This window comes from Artibeus jamaicensis, unplaced genomic scaffold (genome assembly GCF_021234435.1).
Source record: "Artibeus jamaicensis isolate MK-2021 breed Jamaican fruit bat unplaced genomic scaffold, CSHL_Jam_final contig_332, whole genome shotgun sequence".
In the NCBI taxonomy this organism is placed as follows: domain Eukaryota; kingdom Metazoa; phylum Chordata; class Mammalia; order Chiroptera; family Phyllostomidae; genus Artibeus; species Artibeus jamaicensis.
In genome coordinates this window covers 21,340,332-21,358,361 of record NW_026521788.1, presented here as the reverse complement: position 1 = coordinate 21,358,361, position 18,030 = coordinate 21,340,332, and the positions used below count along the sequence as shown (strand labels likewise).

Sequence of the window (18,030 nt, the reverse complement as noted above, 5' to 3'; positions counted from 1 at the left end):
CAGAGGGGAGCGAGCAGGAGTGTGGCCCCACCTCACTGACAATGGGACCTGGGCAACCTCTCTGCTCTTGGGGGCTCCCTCTCCCCTCGTCCAAATGAGGAACTAAATTGGGGCCTCTGGATCCTTGAATTTCATGGACCAATAAAATATCAAAAACCTAACAGAGGGAACCATACGGGTCACCAACTTTTTACTCCATTGAGTTAGTAATTTTAGAGAGAAAAAAAAAAAAAACCAGTCTAACTACCTTCTGCCATCACCATTATTTCATGAAAGAAAGGTCATTTTAACCCAAAAAGCAGAAAGAGCTCAGAAGGAAGACTGAGCCTTCCGAACAGATTCATTTAGCTGAACAGAAAGCTCACTGTGCTGTCCTTGTCCTCACTTTGCCCAGTCCAAGTGAACTATCTGGCGACTAGATGACCCACAGAACTTTTCAGCGCTAAGGCCCGTGAGGCTATATGGGACTCACTAAGGCCACGAGCAAGTGGCCCAGGCCAGCAGCATCCTCTCTCAGACACTGCTGAAGAAGCACCCAGTCCTGAATGCTTCCTGGAGTCCTCTGTTCTCTCCATTTACCTCCCTCATCCCTGCCACTATCCCACCTTCTCCTCCCTGAAAAAGAACAGTTCCTCTCTCAACTCCAGTCTTCGGGCCTCCAGCTCGGGAGCCATGAAACCACAAACCAATGAGGAGCACAGGTGAGCTCACACCCCGTGCACGGAGAGGCTGCTGTTCAGCCGTGGTTGACACTGACCTGGGCTTCCCCGACTCTACGGCATGCCGGGAGTGCTGTAAGCAGACCGTGTTCGGCTCTCGTCTCATTCAGCCATTGTCTCAGCTGCAAAGAGCTGCCTTGTAGAAAACTATGCACCTCCTTGGGGCAGCTTACACCCAGTGATCACTGTAGAAGTGTAAAGACTGGCCACCTTTGCCCGACACAGTGCAACTCTAAAGGGCCATTCTAGTCCAAGCAACCCATGGGGTTTTCCAAGGCCTGCTGTCTTCCACATAGCAGCTCAACTTCCTCCTCCGCCCACTGCTGCTTCCTCCTCCCTTCCCCAGGTGTGGACCCCTAATAAACACCCTGCACTCTACGCTCTGAACCAAAGTCACTTCCTAGTTTCCCAACCTGTGTGTCATCAGCTCAGCTAATCCCAGCGAGAACCAATGGCCAGCCTTTCCCCCTCCACTTGCTAGTGGAGGGGACATCCCATACACAAACCTGAATGAGTGAACCACAGTCTTCATGTGCCCATAGGAGCTAAAGGAACTCAAATATTTTTTTTCTCTTTTCCCAAAAACTAGCCTTCAAGGCCATTGTAAAGTGACAGACTCAGCAGGTCAACCCTGAGCAGCGAGGCTGATCAATAACCCCTCAGTCTGCGGTGACTCCCACCCTCTCCTTCCTTGAAGCTACAAGCACATGTCTGGAAAGCTGCAAGAGCACGCGGCTTAAGGAGGGAATCAAAACTCAGGTTTAACAGCTCCAAAATAGAGCCCCCATGACCTAGGCAATGGCAGTGGCAGGACGAAGGGGGTTGGGAGGCTTGCCCAACTGTGGACTCTACGACTGGTGAGACTCTCTCCACTGTCCCAGCCCTGCACTGTGCTTGCACCTGAAGCTCAGCAAATTCCAGCTGCCTGGGAGCAGGAAGCAGAACAGCAAAAAGAGAAAGTTGTCTTGTGCTTACATCCTATTCCACACATTGTGCCTCTGAATCCCAGCCAGGAGAGCAAGAGACTGAAACAAGCCCCAAAGCTGAGTGGATGCTGCTGCTGCCACCAAAGAAGATCAAAGGCACAGGCCCTTCGGTGAAGTACAGACATCCAAACAGAGGCTGGTGGCTCGCTCCATAGAGGCAGCAGGCCCCCAACCCGTGACCTGGCCAGGCCCAGAGCCCGCTGTGTCCAGAGCAGACTCTGGGCAGGCAGGAGTCTCAAGAGCCCCACAGTACACACACCCACGGGAGGAGTAAGGGCCAAGGAAGCAGACCCTCCCCAAGGTGCAGGGCTGGATTCCCAGGAGACCAACCACATGCTTAGCACAGCAAGGCCACCAGTGCTGGTGAACGAGAGCCCTCCTCAGCTTTAATGAGGGACACACTTTGTCCGCCTTCAGGTTTCACACACACACACAGGTGTGCACAGCCACACATGTACAGTCACTCAGGAACAGTACTGCAGCTTCACTCAGTGGCCAACACACTACCACAGTCGAAGACCAAGAGCAGATTCCTGTGCTTTTGCCCCTGGGGAGCAGCTCCATCCTGGGAGCAGCTCCATCCAGCCTTCCCGGGGCTCCCAGAAGAGGCAGTGAGCCCTGTCCTTGTCTTGTGAGAGTGGTTCTCAAAGTGAGGTCCCAGAACCAGCACCGTCAGAATCATCTAGGAACTACTTAGAAGTGCTTGCAGTTCCGTCTTCTCTGCAGAGCCCCCAGCTCTCTGGGGGGCTCCTGTGGGCCAGCCCCTGTGCTAATAAATACACTTTACACTCATCATCTGAGTTAAAACTCACAAATATAACAAGTCTTCATTTATCATTGTGGATAACTTCTGCAACTTTAAGCAAAACAACCTATAATTAAACCAACTTTATACTAAGCTAATCGATATAAACAAAAGTTAAGCTCCTACAATATCTCATCAATGTTATAATGAAATGACATTGAATGAGACATTATTCAAGGACCTGCTGTATACCAAGGGACGTACACATTTTTTTCTTTTCAGCTAAGAAAGCAGAAGTTCAATGTCTGGTGTCAGGGAAACCGACTCACAGTCAGTCCAGCTCCCAAGCACAGGGTCCTAATCACTTTCTAGATACAACTCCTGGCCCAGGGCGAGTATAAACACCCCACCAAGGACTGCGCCCTCCACGCCAGCCCCCAACCCTGCCACCCCTATGTCCCCTCGGGTCTCCCTGCCTGGCAGCCGGTCTTAAATATTTCCTCAAGAAACAAGGCTGGGCCATCCAAGCAGGGGTGGGACGAGGGGCGGGAGCCAGAGCCCCAACTCATGAGCAGGCACCACCTCTGCCAAGGCTCTCACTGGCCGGCACAGGGGAGCAGCAGGAAAGGCAGCCGCTCTGAGAGCTGGCAGCCCGGCCACACCCCAGAGCCCGGAGAGAAAGCCGGCTGCGCAGCTGACCAGTGGGATCCAAAGGCTGCTGCCTGTGTGATTGTCTGGTCCCGAGCAGTTTCTGAGTCGTATTAGGAGGGACCTGGGTTTGAGTCCTGACTTGTCACCAACTTGCTGAGTGGCCTGGGCTGGTCATATCCCTCCTTGGAATCTGTCTTTCTATTTCTGCAGTGAAGGGGTTGACTCATAATTAATAAGGATATCTCCTGCTCTGAAACCAGGTCTTGGATTCCAGATTTCCAAGTGACATTGGAGAAGTCAGGCCGGGACATGGGAATCTGAAATGCCAATGGCTGTGGAACCCACTCTGTTCAGCCTGACTCATGTCTGTTTGAGATTTGCGAGTGACCACTGGTTTCCCTGACGTGCCTGGCTTTGCACCTCCTCCTCTCTGCTCTGTACTCTCCTGCCGCAGAGGAGTCCTCTCCTGTAGCATATCCAGGCAGAGCGCCTGGGTCCAGAAGGAGCTGAGGAGCCAGACCCTCGTCCCAGACCCAGAGGCATGGGAACCTGTGCTGATACCAACATCTCATCTGACCTTGAGAGCAACACCACAGGCATCACGTCCTTCTCCATGCCCGGCTGGCAGCTGGCACTGTGGGCTGCAGCCTACCTGATCCTTGTGCTGGTGGCCGTGATGGGCAATGCAACAGTCATCTGGATCATCCTGGCCCATCGGAGGATGCGCACAGTCACCAACTACTTCATTGTCAACCTGGCCGTGGCCGACCTCTGCATGGCCGCCTTCAACGCCGTCTTCAACTTCGTCTACGCCAGCCACAACATCTGGTACTTTGGCCGCACCTTCTGCTATTTCCAGAACCTCTTCCCGGTCACAGCCATGTTCGTCAGCATCTACTCCATGACCGCCATCGCCGCAGACAGGTAGGAGGCAGTGGGGGCTGGGAGAAGCAGGTGGGAGCTGGCTCACTTTGCTGGGGCTCAGACAGGGCTGGTGACTTGCCCAAAGTTTCACTGCAAGTTATATGTGGAACCTGGGGAATTGCCTCCCAGTCCGATCATGATGCAAAACTATGCATCTGGGAGGCAGAGGCTGATGGGACTGCAGCAGGTAAGCTTAAGGTTAGACACAGAAAGAACTTTACACCAGATGGTTGTTCAATGCGGTGGGGCAAGAGTGGCAGTATTTTGGGAACTTTTTGGCGTCCTTTCCTGTGGTTGATCTTTACTATGAGGTCTTTCTTTTACTACAAGGAAATTGCTTACGTGGTTTTTCTATTCCCAGACAGGTTACACGTGGGGAAAATTCAGTATTATGTGCAGCTACCATGTAACTGCATGGGGCCAGTCATTTTCCCTGGCTGCTCTCAGGGCTGCAGATGCGACTTCAGAGAGTGGGTCGGGGAGGGGTGGAGTGATGGGTAAGCAAGTAGGGGATTCTTTTTTAAAAGTTTTTTTTTTAATTCTCACGTGAGAACATTTTTCCATTGCTTTTGGGGAGAGAGAAAGGGAGAGGGGAGAAGGGAAACCTCGATATGAGAGAGAAGCATCGGTTGGTTGCCCCCTCACATGCACCCCAACCCGGGTGTGCGCCCTGGCCAGGGATCAAACCTGAGACCTCTCAGTTCGTGTGGGACAGGACGAAGCTCCGACCAACCGAGCCACAATAGCCAGGGCATGACTCTTTTAAAAGCTGGTTGGGGCAGGCAGGTCCAGTGTGAAAGTGGAAGGGGACTGTGTGGCCCTGAGGAAGCGTGGCTGAGACAGACAGCAAACAAAAAGAAACAGAGCGAAGACGCCAGGCATGTGTGGGAGGCGTGGCGGCAGCCGGGCCCCTGAGAGATGCAAACTCTGCGTCGGGATGGTTTGATGAGGCTCGGGGTCCCCCTCCCAACCCAACTACCCCAACAACCCCTCGCCTACAGCAGCTCACTTCTCTGCGCTTGGCTGTTTTATTAATAAAGTTTCCCTGAAGATTTCAGTTGAGAAATTTATTTCCACTAATTAAAAACAAAATAAAGCCATGCCGAGCAGCTCCGTTGGTGGAGCGTTGTCCCGCACACCAGAAGGTGTGAGCTTGACCCCAGTCAGGGCCGTACCAGGGCTGCGGATTTGACCCCAGTTGGGGCGCGTAGGAGGGGCAACAGATTGACGCTTCTCTCTCACATCAGTGTCTCTCTCTCTCTTTCTCTCTCCCTCTCTCTCACAAATGAATAAACATATCCACAGGTGAGGGTTAAAAATAATAATAATAATTTTTAAGTAATAAAAAAATGAAAACAGAAAGAAAGTGTAAAAGCCATTCATCCGGGCCAACCTTCTAATTCTGCACCCAGGGAAACTGAGGCTGGAGAGATGGTCAGGGTCCCCTGAAGTCAGCCAGTGTGAGACAAGGGTGGGGCCAGGTGCCCAGAACCCAGACCCACCACACTCTCCATCGCCACGAAGAACGCCTAACACCCATGATGGGTCTGCAAGATGGATTTTCTTTCCCTTCACTTAACAAGTGCTTGAGTGTGCCCTCTATTTCAAGTGCTTCGGAAGGCACACCAATGGGAAAAATTGTCCCAGAATCACAACCTCATGAAAACTACCTTCTTAAAGGGGTTGGGGTGTGGGAATGGACTGCAGCGGGCAGGGAGGGAACCAGGAGACCAGGTGGGAGGCTGCGGAGTAGTGATCCAGGTGAGAGAGGATGGTGGTAATAGTGCAGACTTGTCCACTTATTTCTTCATTCATTCGTATGTTCCATGCCTGCTATGTACAAATACCGTTCTGGGAATCGAGGGGGAAAAACAGTGGAGGATGCCTGCCCTGGTGAGAATTTAAATAATAACCACATACATAAACATATATTGTAGTTTGAAGTCACAAGAGCTATGGGAAAGTATTGGGAAGGGGAATGGGGTCCGAGGCACTCAGGTGTGTGTGTTGGGGGCAGGGGGAGGGCAGACTGTAGTGTTAGACCAGGTGTCAGAATTGGCCTTATTTTGCGTGTGGGATTTGAGCAGACAGGAAGGGGGGGAGAGAGTGAGCCCCCTGGGCTCTGGGGAAGGAATATTCTAGGCAGAAGGCGCAGCAGCAGCAAAGGCCTGTGGCAGGAGCACACCTGGGGTGTGTGAGGAGCATCACAAGGGAGTCCGCAGCCAGGCCGGGCAGAAATGCTGCCGGCACAGAGTCAGCTGCCCCCTGCATGCCGCAGACCTCAAGCCCTTGCTCAGGGCAAGGGCTAAATAAAATATGAGGCCACGTGCTTCTGTCCTGGCCTTGTCCCAAGGTTCAGATTAATCCCAGGGAGGAAGACACAGGGGTCATCCTGGACCAAAGCTGTTTCCAGTAAATTTAAAGGACATAAATATATAGGAATAATCACACTCTCAAGTCCTGAGCCCCAGCTACCTGCGGACACTTCTCAAGCACCTTATTCACTCTGCACAGCGACCCCAATGGCACAAATCACTATGGTCCCACTTCACAGAGGAGAGACACAAACAACCCGAAGAGCTTAGGTCATGTGCCTAAGAGCCTATTTCTGGGAAGCGGCAGAGTCAGGAGGCAGAGTCAGGAAGCAGATCCAGACCAGCCTGAATCCCAAGTCTCAGGCCTGCTTCCCTAGTGACAGAACAAGAAGAAAGCTCTCCTTCCCCACCCCACCTCCCAGAACAGGAAGGACACCTGAGCCCACAGGTTGTCGCTCTGGTCTCCCGCATCATCATCTAGGGGTCGTGGGGTGCTGAAGGACCTTAGCGGCAGGGCCTACTTCTCTCGTCCTGCTGGGGTGCTCCGCCCAGGGTCAGGCCGCAGTCCAGGGAGAAGGTCAGCGCCCCAGCGTGCGGGCGGAGGGTCAACAATCATGTAGTCCCGGCATGCACCACCCGCGACCACGAGCTGTGGACAGAATTCGGAAGGGGGCCACAGTCACAGATGCAGGCAGCACAGCACGGTGTGCGGGGACTCCAGCCGCGCCTGGCACTGTCACCAATAGATATCGCGGCAGCTTCTGTTGTGCAGAAAATGCAAAGTACCACCTCCTCTCCTCCCTACTTCAAAACTTCCACAGTGTCCAGACCTGCTGCTAAATCCTGTTGTTCAGTGGGTTGATAAAGAAGTGGATATATTACTCTGTTCCAAATTTGTTTTATATTTTCATGATGGTATTGCAGTGTAATTGGTTGTCTTTGTAATTCTGTGTACTACACCTGCAGCCGGGGACAGCAGGGCTGTTCCATGGCCAGAGTGAGCCAGGTGAGGGAAGCAGCGACACAAGAGGCTGGCGAGCGCACTGGCCCTCTGCAGAGGTCACTGAATGCCGCGTTTAAAGGTCGGGCCCTGCCTGTCTGCTAATGTAATCATAGCCATATGAGGTCCATCTGGGAAAAGTCCAGACATTCCTTTTTTTTTTTTTAAGATTTCATTTTATTTTTTTTAGAGGGGAAGGGAGGGAGAGAAACATGAATGTGTGTTTGCCTCTTGTGCACCCCCTACTGGGGACCTGGCCTGCAACCCAGGCATGTGCCCTGACTGGGAATCAAACCAGCAATACCTTGCTGTGCAGGCTGGCACTCAGTCCACTGAGCCACACCAGCCAGGTCAAATCCAGCCATTCTTAATATAAGTAGAACGGTTTGTGTGACACTGGTGTAGTCTGCCAGCCTCGGAGGGTGGACTGGAATGCACATGTGTGAACAATGACAACCTCACTGTACTAGTCAGTGGGGGTGGTAGACACCGTTAAGTGAGCATGTGTACAGCGTGGCCATAGCATTCAGAATGACTGAGCAAGTAGAGCAATGAATCTGCATCAAATTTTGCATGATGCCTGAACATTCCTCCATGGAAACTATTTGGGTGATTCAGAAGGCCACAGCTCTGGGCAACTGAGGACTGGCAGCTTCATCACAACATGCCTGCTCATGCTTCACATCTGATTCAGAGTTTTTTGGTGAAACATTAAACCACCCAGGTGACTCAGCCCCCCTGCAGCCCAGATTTGGTGCCCTGCGACTTCGGGCTCTTCCCAAAACTAAAATCACCTTTGAAAAGGAAGAGATTTCAGACCATCTATGAGATTGAAGAAAATACAATGTGGCAGCTGATGGAGACTGGGAGAACTGTGTGGGGTCCCAAGGTGCCTGTTTGAAGGGGACTGAGGTGTCATCATTCTAAGTATAATGTTTCTTGTATCTTGTACCTTTGTCAATAAATGTCCCAGTTTTTCATAGTGCATGGCTGGGTACTTTCTGAACAGACCTCAAATATGCCTAAGTTCTAATTAATTAAAATTAAAATTTCGGTTCCTCAGTCATATCGGTCACGTGTGGTTAGTGGCTGTTGAACAAGACAGTGCATATGTACCATATTTTGACCACTGCAGAAAGCTGGTGGGCAGCACTGCTTTGGGCTTTGTCCCGGGGACTGCTGGGCTCTGCTGAAGTTTCTGAACCGAAGAGAGGCTGGCCCAGGGTTGAAGGGCTTGTCAGGGCGGAGCTGCAGACAGATGTCAGAGGTGGACTTCCAGTGCAGCCATGCCGCTCTCTCATGCCCATCTGAGAGCAATTCCATACTCAGAGGACGGTGGTGTAGTGGGGGCCTCGTGGGGGTCAGGACACTTCACTAGGGTGCCGTGTGGCTGTGGGATGTCACCGGCCCAGCTGGCTCTCTGCAGGTCACCAGCAGCAGTGTGGGGCCTGGGGCTAGAGGGTGTGGGCCTGTAGTGGGGGAGAAAGTGGGGGGAAAGGAGGTCAGACAGGAAGGTGCCCACTGCTCATACCGCCCTTTCTTTCCTCACAGGTACATGGCCATCGTCCACCCCTTCCAGCCCCGGCTGTCAGCCCCTGGCACCAGAGCCGTCATTGCTGGCATCTGGCTGGTGGCCCTGGCCCTCGCCTTCCCACAGTGCTTCTACTCCGCCATCATCATGGACCAGGGAGCCACTAAGTGCGTAGTGGCCTGGCCTGAAGACAGTGGTGGCAAGATACTCCTTCTGTAAGGCTGGGAAGGGAGTGGGGGAAGCATGGTGTGTGTGCGCATGTACATACACCTGGCAATGCATGTGCATGTGCGTACAGGGCATGCACGTGTGTCCGTGAGTGTACTTGGGCTTGTGTAAGTACACATACATGCTAAAAGTGACATTACTCACTAAGTATCAGGCTTGCTCTAAGCACATTACATATATGAACTCATTTAATTCCCCTAACATTAAGAGGTACGTATTATTATTATTCCCATTTTTCAGATGAGGAAACTGAGATACTAAATAACTAAGTGATGTGCCCAGGACCACACACATATAGTAAGGGCAGAAACAAGGAGTTAAATACAGGCAGTGCCATTTCACAGCCCAATCTGCTCCCCACTCCGCACTGACATCAGGATGTGTGCATTCTTACATGAGGGCACAGAGGCTTGCACATGAGCGTACGATGACACCTGTGCAGGCACACCGCACCCACTCATTTCTGTGAGTGTGTGTGTAAGTGTGCAGGTATGTTTACGGACAGGTGTGCCCACAGGTTTGTGTTCGGGAATGTGTGTGCGGGTGTGTGTTTTGCACTGTGAATGCCCAGGCCGCAAGGTCAGGGTATTCAGGCAGAAAGACAGGGCAGGTGATGGAGTCTGGGATGTTCTGGGGAAGATGCCTGGTGCCTGCCTTGCGCTGAGGTGGGCACCAAGGGATCTGGGGTGGGCGTGAAGTGAAAGAACTCAGCATGGCCCGGCCACTGTGTGACCCTGGGTAAGCCCTTTCCCTTTCTGGGCTTCATTTGCCTAGTTCTCGTGGCATGGCTCCCTGATCCTGGAGCGTGGCACGGTTGGTTAGCAGAGGATAAAGGATGGGTTACAGCTGGGGAAGACAGCCCTGCTCATTCCTGCTGGCTAGAAGACCCTTCACAGTCACTTAGCCTCTCTGACTCTTTGGCTCCTTCTCTGTCAAATGGGGCTCATTATAAAAGAAACTTGCTCCAGGGTGGTTGTGAGCACATATGAGAAAATGTACGGAAAGCCCTTAGTACCATCCTGTCACAGACCCGGGAGCAGTTTAAATGTGGCAGTTTAAATATGGGACATGAAAACAAACTTGAAGGCGGCCGATTTAGTCCAACAAGGACCCAGCTGCCCCAAGCATGAGGATGTGCAGTGCTCTGAGATAGGGGCCCCCATAGCAACACAGTCCCCACTTCCCACCTCCTTTAACACCCCTCCCCCAAGGCCACCCCTGCCTGGCCCTGTGCCTTCAGTATTGGGGAAGGCGCCATTCCTTCGAGAAGCCTGTTCCTGGCAACTGTTGAGTTTTGAGGGCAGGCCCTGCCCGGGTCTCGCCCTTACCCCGTACCCCACCTTCTCAGAAGGACTCACTGCTCCAGAGCGGCGTTGTGTAGGGAAGGGATCGGGTTTCTGGCTCAGGGAGGGCCGGAGAGCCGAATGTTTCATAACTGGCCACTGGGAGGCAGCGTTTCTCCATCTTAACACAGGCCTCCTCTTCCTGAGCTGGGGACCAGTAAGAGCTTAGGGTACCAGCTCTCCGGGGATGATGGGTGGGCAATACATATACATGCACATGATCTGAAAGAAAATATTCCGAATTGTTAATAGTGCTGGGGGTGGATAAGAAATTTTACTTCCTCCTTTGTGCTTCGTGGCATTTAAATTTTTAACCCAATGTATTACTTGGTTAACTTTCGTTCCTTTCTATTTCTTTTCTTTTTTTCCTTTTTTGTACTTGTCTATCACTTAGACGGACGCAGGGCTAACACTGGTGTCTCTTTCGAAGCAGGGAAAGCCCTATTTGGGCACGTGCGCTAGCTAATGTTGCCTTTGTTTATTTATTTTCTTTAAATCAAACTAAGGTCTCGGGAGGCCACCCACGGTGGCTCGCCAGGGGTGACTCCAGGGTGGCTCAGGGGCACCCGCGAGGTCCAGGGGACTGAGGAAGTCACCCCCACGACCGCTGGTGCCAGGGCCCTTGGCTCTCCTTCCAGGTACCATCTCGCAGTGATCGCCCTCATCTACTTCCTGCCTCTTGTGGTGATGTTCGTTGCCTACAGCGTCATAGGCCTCACGCTCTGGAGACACACGGTCCCTGGGTACTATGCACATGGTGCCAACAGGCATTACCTGCAGGCCAAGAAGAAGGTGGGCTCCGGGTCGGAGGGGCGGGGAGCGGGCCCAGAAAGGGCAGGGCTGGGGGCTTGGCCCCGCCTCCGGTGACGTTTTTCTGGGCTCAAGGCCTGCCCTCAAGGGGGCGCTGCAGGGCACAGAATCCGCTAGTAACTTGCCCAGGTCCCAAGTCCTGGGCCAGGGCCTGAATCTGTTCCTCTGGAACAGGTCTACTCGCCCTAGGTCTTTGGTCAAATACAAAGTTAATGGCACTTCCCAGAATGTCATGAAAATCACGGAATCTTAAAGCCCCTCAGAATTTCAAATACCTCCAAAAACCTCAGAATGACAGTTTTTTAAATCTTAGACTTTTTGAGTAATCCAGCATTTGAGTGAATTTAAGAAGTCCCACAGAACTACAGGAGGCTCCTTGATAGAATCACAGGAGAACTCTCAAACGCCAGAACTGCAGAACTCAGAGATTATGGAGACTCTGTCGTCTGTCTTGAATTTCCAAAAGAAGTGCTAGTGTTCCCCCCACCACTCCCTCCTCCCTGCCACTCAGGGTCCCCAAGGATCCTGATACAGTGTTTGAAGCTTATCTTTGACTTGCCCGCTTACTGTTAGGCGAGCAGGAGAGGTAATGGGTTAATCATATGTATCAGATCCAAGTCTCAACTTCTCATCTACTATTCGGAATTTTTTAGGGAGGTAGTTGGACATAGGACACAGGACACCATTTCTCTGTCCCTCATGGAGAGCTGGTCTCCGTCCACCAGCCCCGGCTTGTTTCCCATCCCTCGTGGGTACTGTGCCGAGCTCAAGCGCACCTGCTGAAATCAGCCAGGACGAGGGAAATGTCAGCTGGGCCCTGGACAGAGGCTGGGGTCCCAGGGTGGAGCCTCGCTACCTGTGGATGGAAGGGCTGTGCAGATACAGACCCCGGGTGGGGTTGGGGCTGGAGACCCACAGCTGGCACAGGGACTCCCCAAAGGAGGGGTGAGGAGAGAATGCTCATCCACCAGGAATCCAGGATTCGTTTTAGAGGAAGTGACCACTGAGTTAGGCTTTGAGGACTGAGGACTTCAAAGGAATGACAGCAGAGGGACCAGGCTGAGCAAAAACCCCAGCAGGGAGGGCTCAGGAGCATCCAGGAGACTGAGGCCATAATGGTAGACAGGACCTGCTGGTTGAGGGCTTCCTAGACTGCCCCTGCCCCTGTCCCTGCCCCAAGGGGCTTGGGGCTTCCGGGCTGAAAAGTGACCTGAGCCTCTTCTGGACCAGTTTGTGAAGACCATGGTGCTGGTGGTGGTGACATTTGCCGTCTGCTGGCTGCCCTACCACCTCTACTTCATCCTGGGCAACTTCCAGGAGGACATCTACTGCCACAAGTTCATCCAGCAGGTCTACCTGGCACTCTTCTGGCTGGCCATGAGCTCCACCATGTATAATCCCATCATCTATTGCTGCCTCAACCACAGGTGAGCCCTCGTCCTGACCCCTCCTCAGCCCTCAGGGCCCCAATCTGGACCCTGGCCCCATCTGGACCTTCCTGTGCATCTTGAGTCCATACCTTTGTGCCTCCCACCCTCACAGGGGCCATCCTAACTGTGAGACCACAGCACAATCCTCCCACTGGTGTGAGCCCCCACCCCTCGTTGCTCTCACCATTTGTCTGCTCCTGTTCTGTCTTCTGGGGGCTACATCTGAAACAAGGAGAAGAGAGAAGGTAGGGACAGAGAGATGGAGGAGGGGGGAGAGTCAGAGAGAGGCAGAAGGACAGACAGGGAGGGAGGGAGCGAGGGAGGGAGGAAGGAGCCAGGTAAAAGATATGTCCTGGCATTTTTTAAAAGGTTTTATTCATTTATTTTTAGAGAAAGGGGCAGGGAGAGAAACATTGATGCATGAGAGAAACATTGATCAGTTGCCTTTTGCATGCACCCCACTGGGGACCGAACCCACGACCCAGGCAGGTACAGTAATCAGAATGGAACTGGCGACCTTCTGCTTTGTGGGACAACGCCCAACCACCTGCGCCACGCTGGTCAGGGCCATCCTGACATTTATGAGCTTCCTGCAATGAGGAATAACTAAGGGCTTTCCTTGGGCGAGAACAGTCCCAACCCTAGCAGTATGCAGCTCTCAGTCAGGGGAGACCCAGAGCCAGCCAATCTGTCCCCGGGAAGAACGCAGTGCCTCTCCTGCTGCCCTGAAGAGGCTTTCCAGGTGGCTGGGAAGTGAGTTTGTCAGAGACAGGGAGGATGCAGCCAGGATCTCACACCTCCCTCAGATGCCACTTGGTGCTCCCTGCTTTTGTACTTCTGGGGAAGCAGGGTCCCAGGGAGGGGCTGGCCTTTGTCCTGGAACACTCGGAGAAGTGGGAGGTGCTGGGCCAGGCCGAAACCCCAGGGTCCAGGAGCCCTACTTGCAGAGCAGGCCATGCAGCCTCAGCAAACCCTGAAGAAGGTGGGGCCAGGTCAAAGGAGCTGAGGGGGACACTGAGTCCTGGCCTTACCGAGAGAGTGATATGGGCGAGGCTGGCCTCGGGCCACTTTGTGCTTGCCTTTTACCACCTCCCTGCCCACATGTCAAGGCCACTCCTGCCATTGGGGTCTTTGTGTTCAAACTTCCTACCCACCTGGGCAAGACCGGAAGGAAATGAGAAAACTGTAATTTTTTTTGAGTGTTTAATGGGTGCCAGAACCCTCCATTGTCTCCTGCAATGTAAGTAGATAATAGAGGGGGGAGGTGTTGCTCCCATTTTACAGATGTTGAAACTGAGCCTCAAAAAGGAAGACTTTCCTGAACTCAGCACACAATGGAGCCAGCATTCCCTGTCTCTGCAAGGCCTGTAACCTTATCCTCACGTCACACATCTCTCCTGCGTGCCGCTTGTAGGAGTGAGAACTTGGAGACACGGACTGTCTCATGAGGGAGGGGCCCCCAGCCCTCAGTGTCTGTGTGTGGGCCGCTCTCCTGCTACGGATGTAATTCCTGGGAGATGAACAGCACTCCAGGGCTCTATTTCTCCAAGGGACTCTCCAAGTTCCTGAAATAAGTTCTGAATCATTCCGTATTTGATGACACTAGCTCTGAAGGGGGACAAGGGACCATGGGTGCCCCACACTGTCCTGGCACTTGCGAGACAGTAGTGAACAAAAACGACGCTCCTCTCCTCAGTGAGCTGGCTGCTAGTGAGTGGGGCGGAGAGACAATAAGCAAACATAATGAGTACATGACCCACGTAGTGTCTTAGGTGGTAAGTCCTACAGAAAAACAGAAAAAAAAAACAAGAGGGAGCTGGGTGAGGGAGCACAGGAAGGGCCGGGGAAGTAGTGGGCATGGGGCACAGCTTTACAGGATGGTCAGGGCAGGTCTCATTGAGGGGTCTTTGGAGCAAAGACTTGAGGACTGAGTGGGCTCTGTCTGGGGAAGAGGTCCGGGCAGAGCCACGGACAAGGCCCCTGGGTCAAGGGAAGGACTTGGGCTGGTGCTCTGACTCGGGGAGCACTGCGGGTCTCTGAGCCTGGGGAGGCACAAGCTCCAACTTCCCTTTGAAAAGAATCATCCCTGGCTCTCGTGGCTCAACGGGTTGAACGTGGGCCTGTGAACCAAAGGGTTGCCGGTTAGATTCCCAGTCAGGGCACATGCCTGGGTTGCAGGCCAGGTCCCCAGTAGGGGGGTGTGAAAGGCAACCACAAACTGATGTTTCTCTTCCTCTTTCTCTTTCCCTTCCCTTCTCTCTAAAAATAAGTAAGATCTTTTAAAAGAGAAGAATCAGTGCAGCAGCTGTTGGAACTGGACTACAGTGAGGCAGTGGTTAGGTTACTACAGTAATCCAGGCGAGAGACGGTAGGTTTAGACGAGGGTGAGAAGTGGTCAGAATGTGCTTATTGCTGAGGTAAAGCCAACAGAATTTGATGGAGGGGTGGTGGCACTCAAGAGGAAATCAAGGTTAACTCCCAAGTTCTTGGCCTGAAACTGGAAGGACAAGGCCGTCAGCTGTCAGGAACTGAGGTGAGGAGGATGGTGAGGGAGCAACACAGGCAGGATGATGGTTAGTTCGGGCTGGGACATGCTGACTGCAGGTGTGAGGGCCAGAGGCCACTCACTAAGCTCCCATAATAAAGGCATTTGTTGGCCACACTGCGGAGTCTCAGAGCTATGAGGCAAGGAACCAAAGGCAGGCCGGTCTCCTGGAACGTGGAACCCTGCAGCCCCAGAACACACGTCTCTCCCTCGCTCGCTGTCACACAGGGTCTTGTTTATTCCTCTTCCTCTCTGACAGGCCAGTATTCCTCACTTATTTCTGTTCTGCTGATTTCTTCCGCTTCCTGTCTGCTTCCTCTTGTCTCGGTGGTGTCGTGGGGAAGTTGTTTCTTTTTTAAGCAGATGCACCAAAACTTCACAGCTCCAAGTGTGTCTCTTCCTTCAAAGCAGTCCCTTTAGGACAGCAGCCTTATTGCACCCAACTGCCAGCGCCCTATTTTTTTAAGACTCCTATGAATATTCCTGTAGAAGCCAATTAACAAGTCGAACAAGAAAATCTATTGTTTCTATATAATTTATACTTGGCTTCTTTTTGTCCGTTATTAATAACAAATGGTGTAATTCAGCTCAATCGCCCACTTTAATCACTAGGCTTAGCTCCAGATTACTTCTGGCTGTTTCCAAATATTAAACTCACTAAAGACTGTGTCTCGACAGGGACCCTGAACAGTGGGAGGTGTTGGGAGTGAGGCAGTGACTTTCCTGGAGGGGAGAGGGGCTTCTGGAGGCAGGGCAGCCCCCAACAGCCCCTGTAACTGTCTTCCCGACCCGCTGCTCAAGCTGAACTCCCGCCCCCAGGTTTCGCTCTGGATTCCGGATTGCTTTCCGTTGCTGCCCCTGGGTCACGCCAACTGAGGAGGACAAGATCGAGCTGACTCACACTCCATCCCTGACCAGGAGGGTCAACAGGTGTCACACTAAAGAGACTTTATTCATGAACGGGGATGTGGCCTCATCTGAGGCCCCCAGTGGGCAGGCTGGGGGTCCCCAACACAGGGCGCCTACTGAATCCTGAAGCCTTGGGCCTGGCTGCAGGGTGAGGCTTAGCAAGCACCCTCTGAGAAGTCCCAGACCAGATCTGGAGACCAGATCCAAAAATCTGGCCCATGCCTCACCCTTCAACACATCGATGGAAGCACAAGAAGGGGCCGGGCACTCTACGGGGGTTGCTGACTTGGGGGATCCAGCCTGCCCTCAGACAGTGCCTCAGGGGACCCAGTGAGAGGAGGGAGACGCAGTGAGCTAATGCCGGTCCAAGCCAGAAGGTGCGGGCCCAGACGCCTTCCTGGGGCACACAACGCAACGAATGAGTTGGATCCAGTAGAAAAGAAAAACTGCAACTATGATGGTAAAAGGCAACTGACTTCCGGTGTTGGGTCACAGGGAATGGTGGGGACTGTGGCAAACCCGAGGACATAGGCATCCAAAGGGAACAACAGCTGATCAGCTCTAGACAAATGCTGCCGCGTGGTAAGGGGAATTCACTGCTGCCTCATCTTCTAAGTCTTTTCCAGAGAAGCCAGAAATCCCATCTGTGAGATTTCCGGGCTTGTCCCGTTGGCTCATTTTTATAAAGGTTGGGAGCACAGAACAAAACACACCTGTGGGCAGCAGCCAACAAGACACTGATTCACTATCGGGTTCAAGACACGAGGCTTCTCTGCCTCGGCATCTAAACACTCAGATCCAGCCCAGTATCGACGGTGAGAAGTCCAAGGGATTGGGGGAAAGGTCAAAGGAAGCCTCCACTGTGCGGGGCGAGTCCCTCAGACCCGCAGCTCTTCCTCTCCCAATGGCAAGATTTGCTGTGGGGATGACAAAGAGATGCCTAAACGCTCCCAGGCCAAACACAGGTTAAGTGCTTAACAAACAGCAGCCGCCGCGGTTTTCTTAACTCCCGTGCCGGCTATGTAACACGAGTGGCTCCTGCAAGGCAGCAACACCGCTCTCTCCCTCTCTCTTTCACAGCACGAAGGCGGCAGGCAGACACCACCCACTGTCCCGACCCAGAGGAAGCTCTGGGTCTGGCCCAAGGTCGCACCTCTCCCTGCTTGCCACCTGCCCCTCCGGGCCCCAGAAGAACCATGTAACACTGCGTGTACAGCAAGAGGGTTCAATGTTATCAGGTGTTCTCCACAAAAATCACTGTGCCACAGGCACCAGTGGTGCCAAATAAAGGGGCTCTGGTCTCACCAAACCAAGCAGCCAGTCCTGGGGAAGGCCGCCCAGAGCTGGGGCCATGGCTCAGGAGACTCACGTGGCACCTGTCACAGACAGGGCACCAGAATGCAGACTGTGGTGGGATCCGCCGATGGGCTGTGGGGAGAATCCGAAATGGTGGACAGGGATGCAAGGGTCAGGTGAGGGCCACTTTCCTTCAGAAGGGGGAAGGGGAGAGTGCAGCAGTCCTTTACCCCAGGCTGCTGCAAGACTCCATCTGTGTTAGGGCGGGGGGGGGGGGTGTCTACGTCATCCGTTGTCTTGGAGTTGGCAGAGAAGGCGGCGAAGGGCAGGCCCTGCCGGCGGATGGCAGGGGAGGCCAGAGCGGCACTCACCTCTCATCAAACTCCAACAGTCCCTGGAAGCCAGGTTGACTTTGTCTTTGCTCCAACTGCAAGTGACGAGGCCAGGCTATGGGAGGACGGAGGAGGATATCTCTTTACCTTAAAGGTGCTGGGGTGAGGGCTGCAGGAGCCTCTCCCCAGAACGGGACCCTGGGGCTGGAGAAGGGCAGGTGCTGGGAGACAAGGGGGGAGGCTGGTTCTGTGACACTCTTGGGGCC

At 53.2% G+C, this 18,030-nt stretch overlaps 1 protein-coding gene across 1 annotated transcript; it reads left to right on the top strand.

Moving 5' to 3' along the window:
* The first annotated feature begins 3,604 nt into the window (after window positions 1-3,604).
* Window positions 3,605-17,614, top strand: TACR2 (tachykinin receptor 2). Its single transcript, XM_037130604.2, has 5 exons — window positions 3,605-4,025; window positions 8,892-9,086; window positions 11,081-11,234; window positions 12,483-12,679; window positions 16,047-17,614. Exons 1-5 carry the CDS (start codon window positions 3,643-3,645, stop codon window positions 16,261-16,263), a joined length of 1,146 nt encoding a protein of 381 aa, XP_036986499.1. The 5' UTR covers window positions 3,605-3,642; the 3' UTR covers window positions 16,264-17,614.
* The last annotated feature ends 416 nt before the right edge of the window (window positions 17,615-18,030 follow it).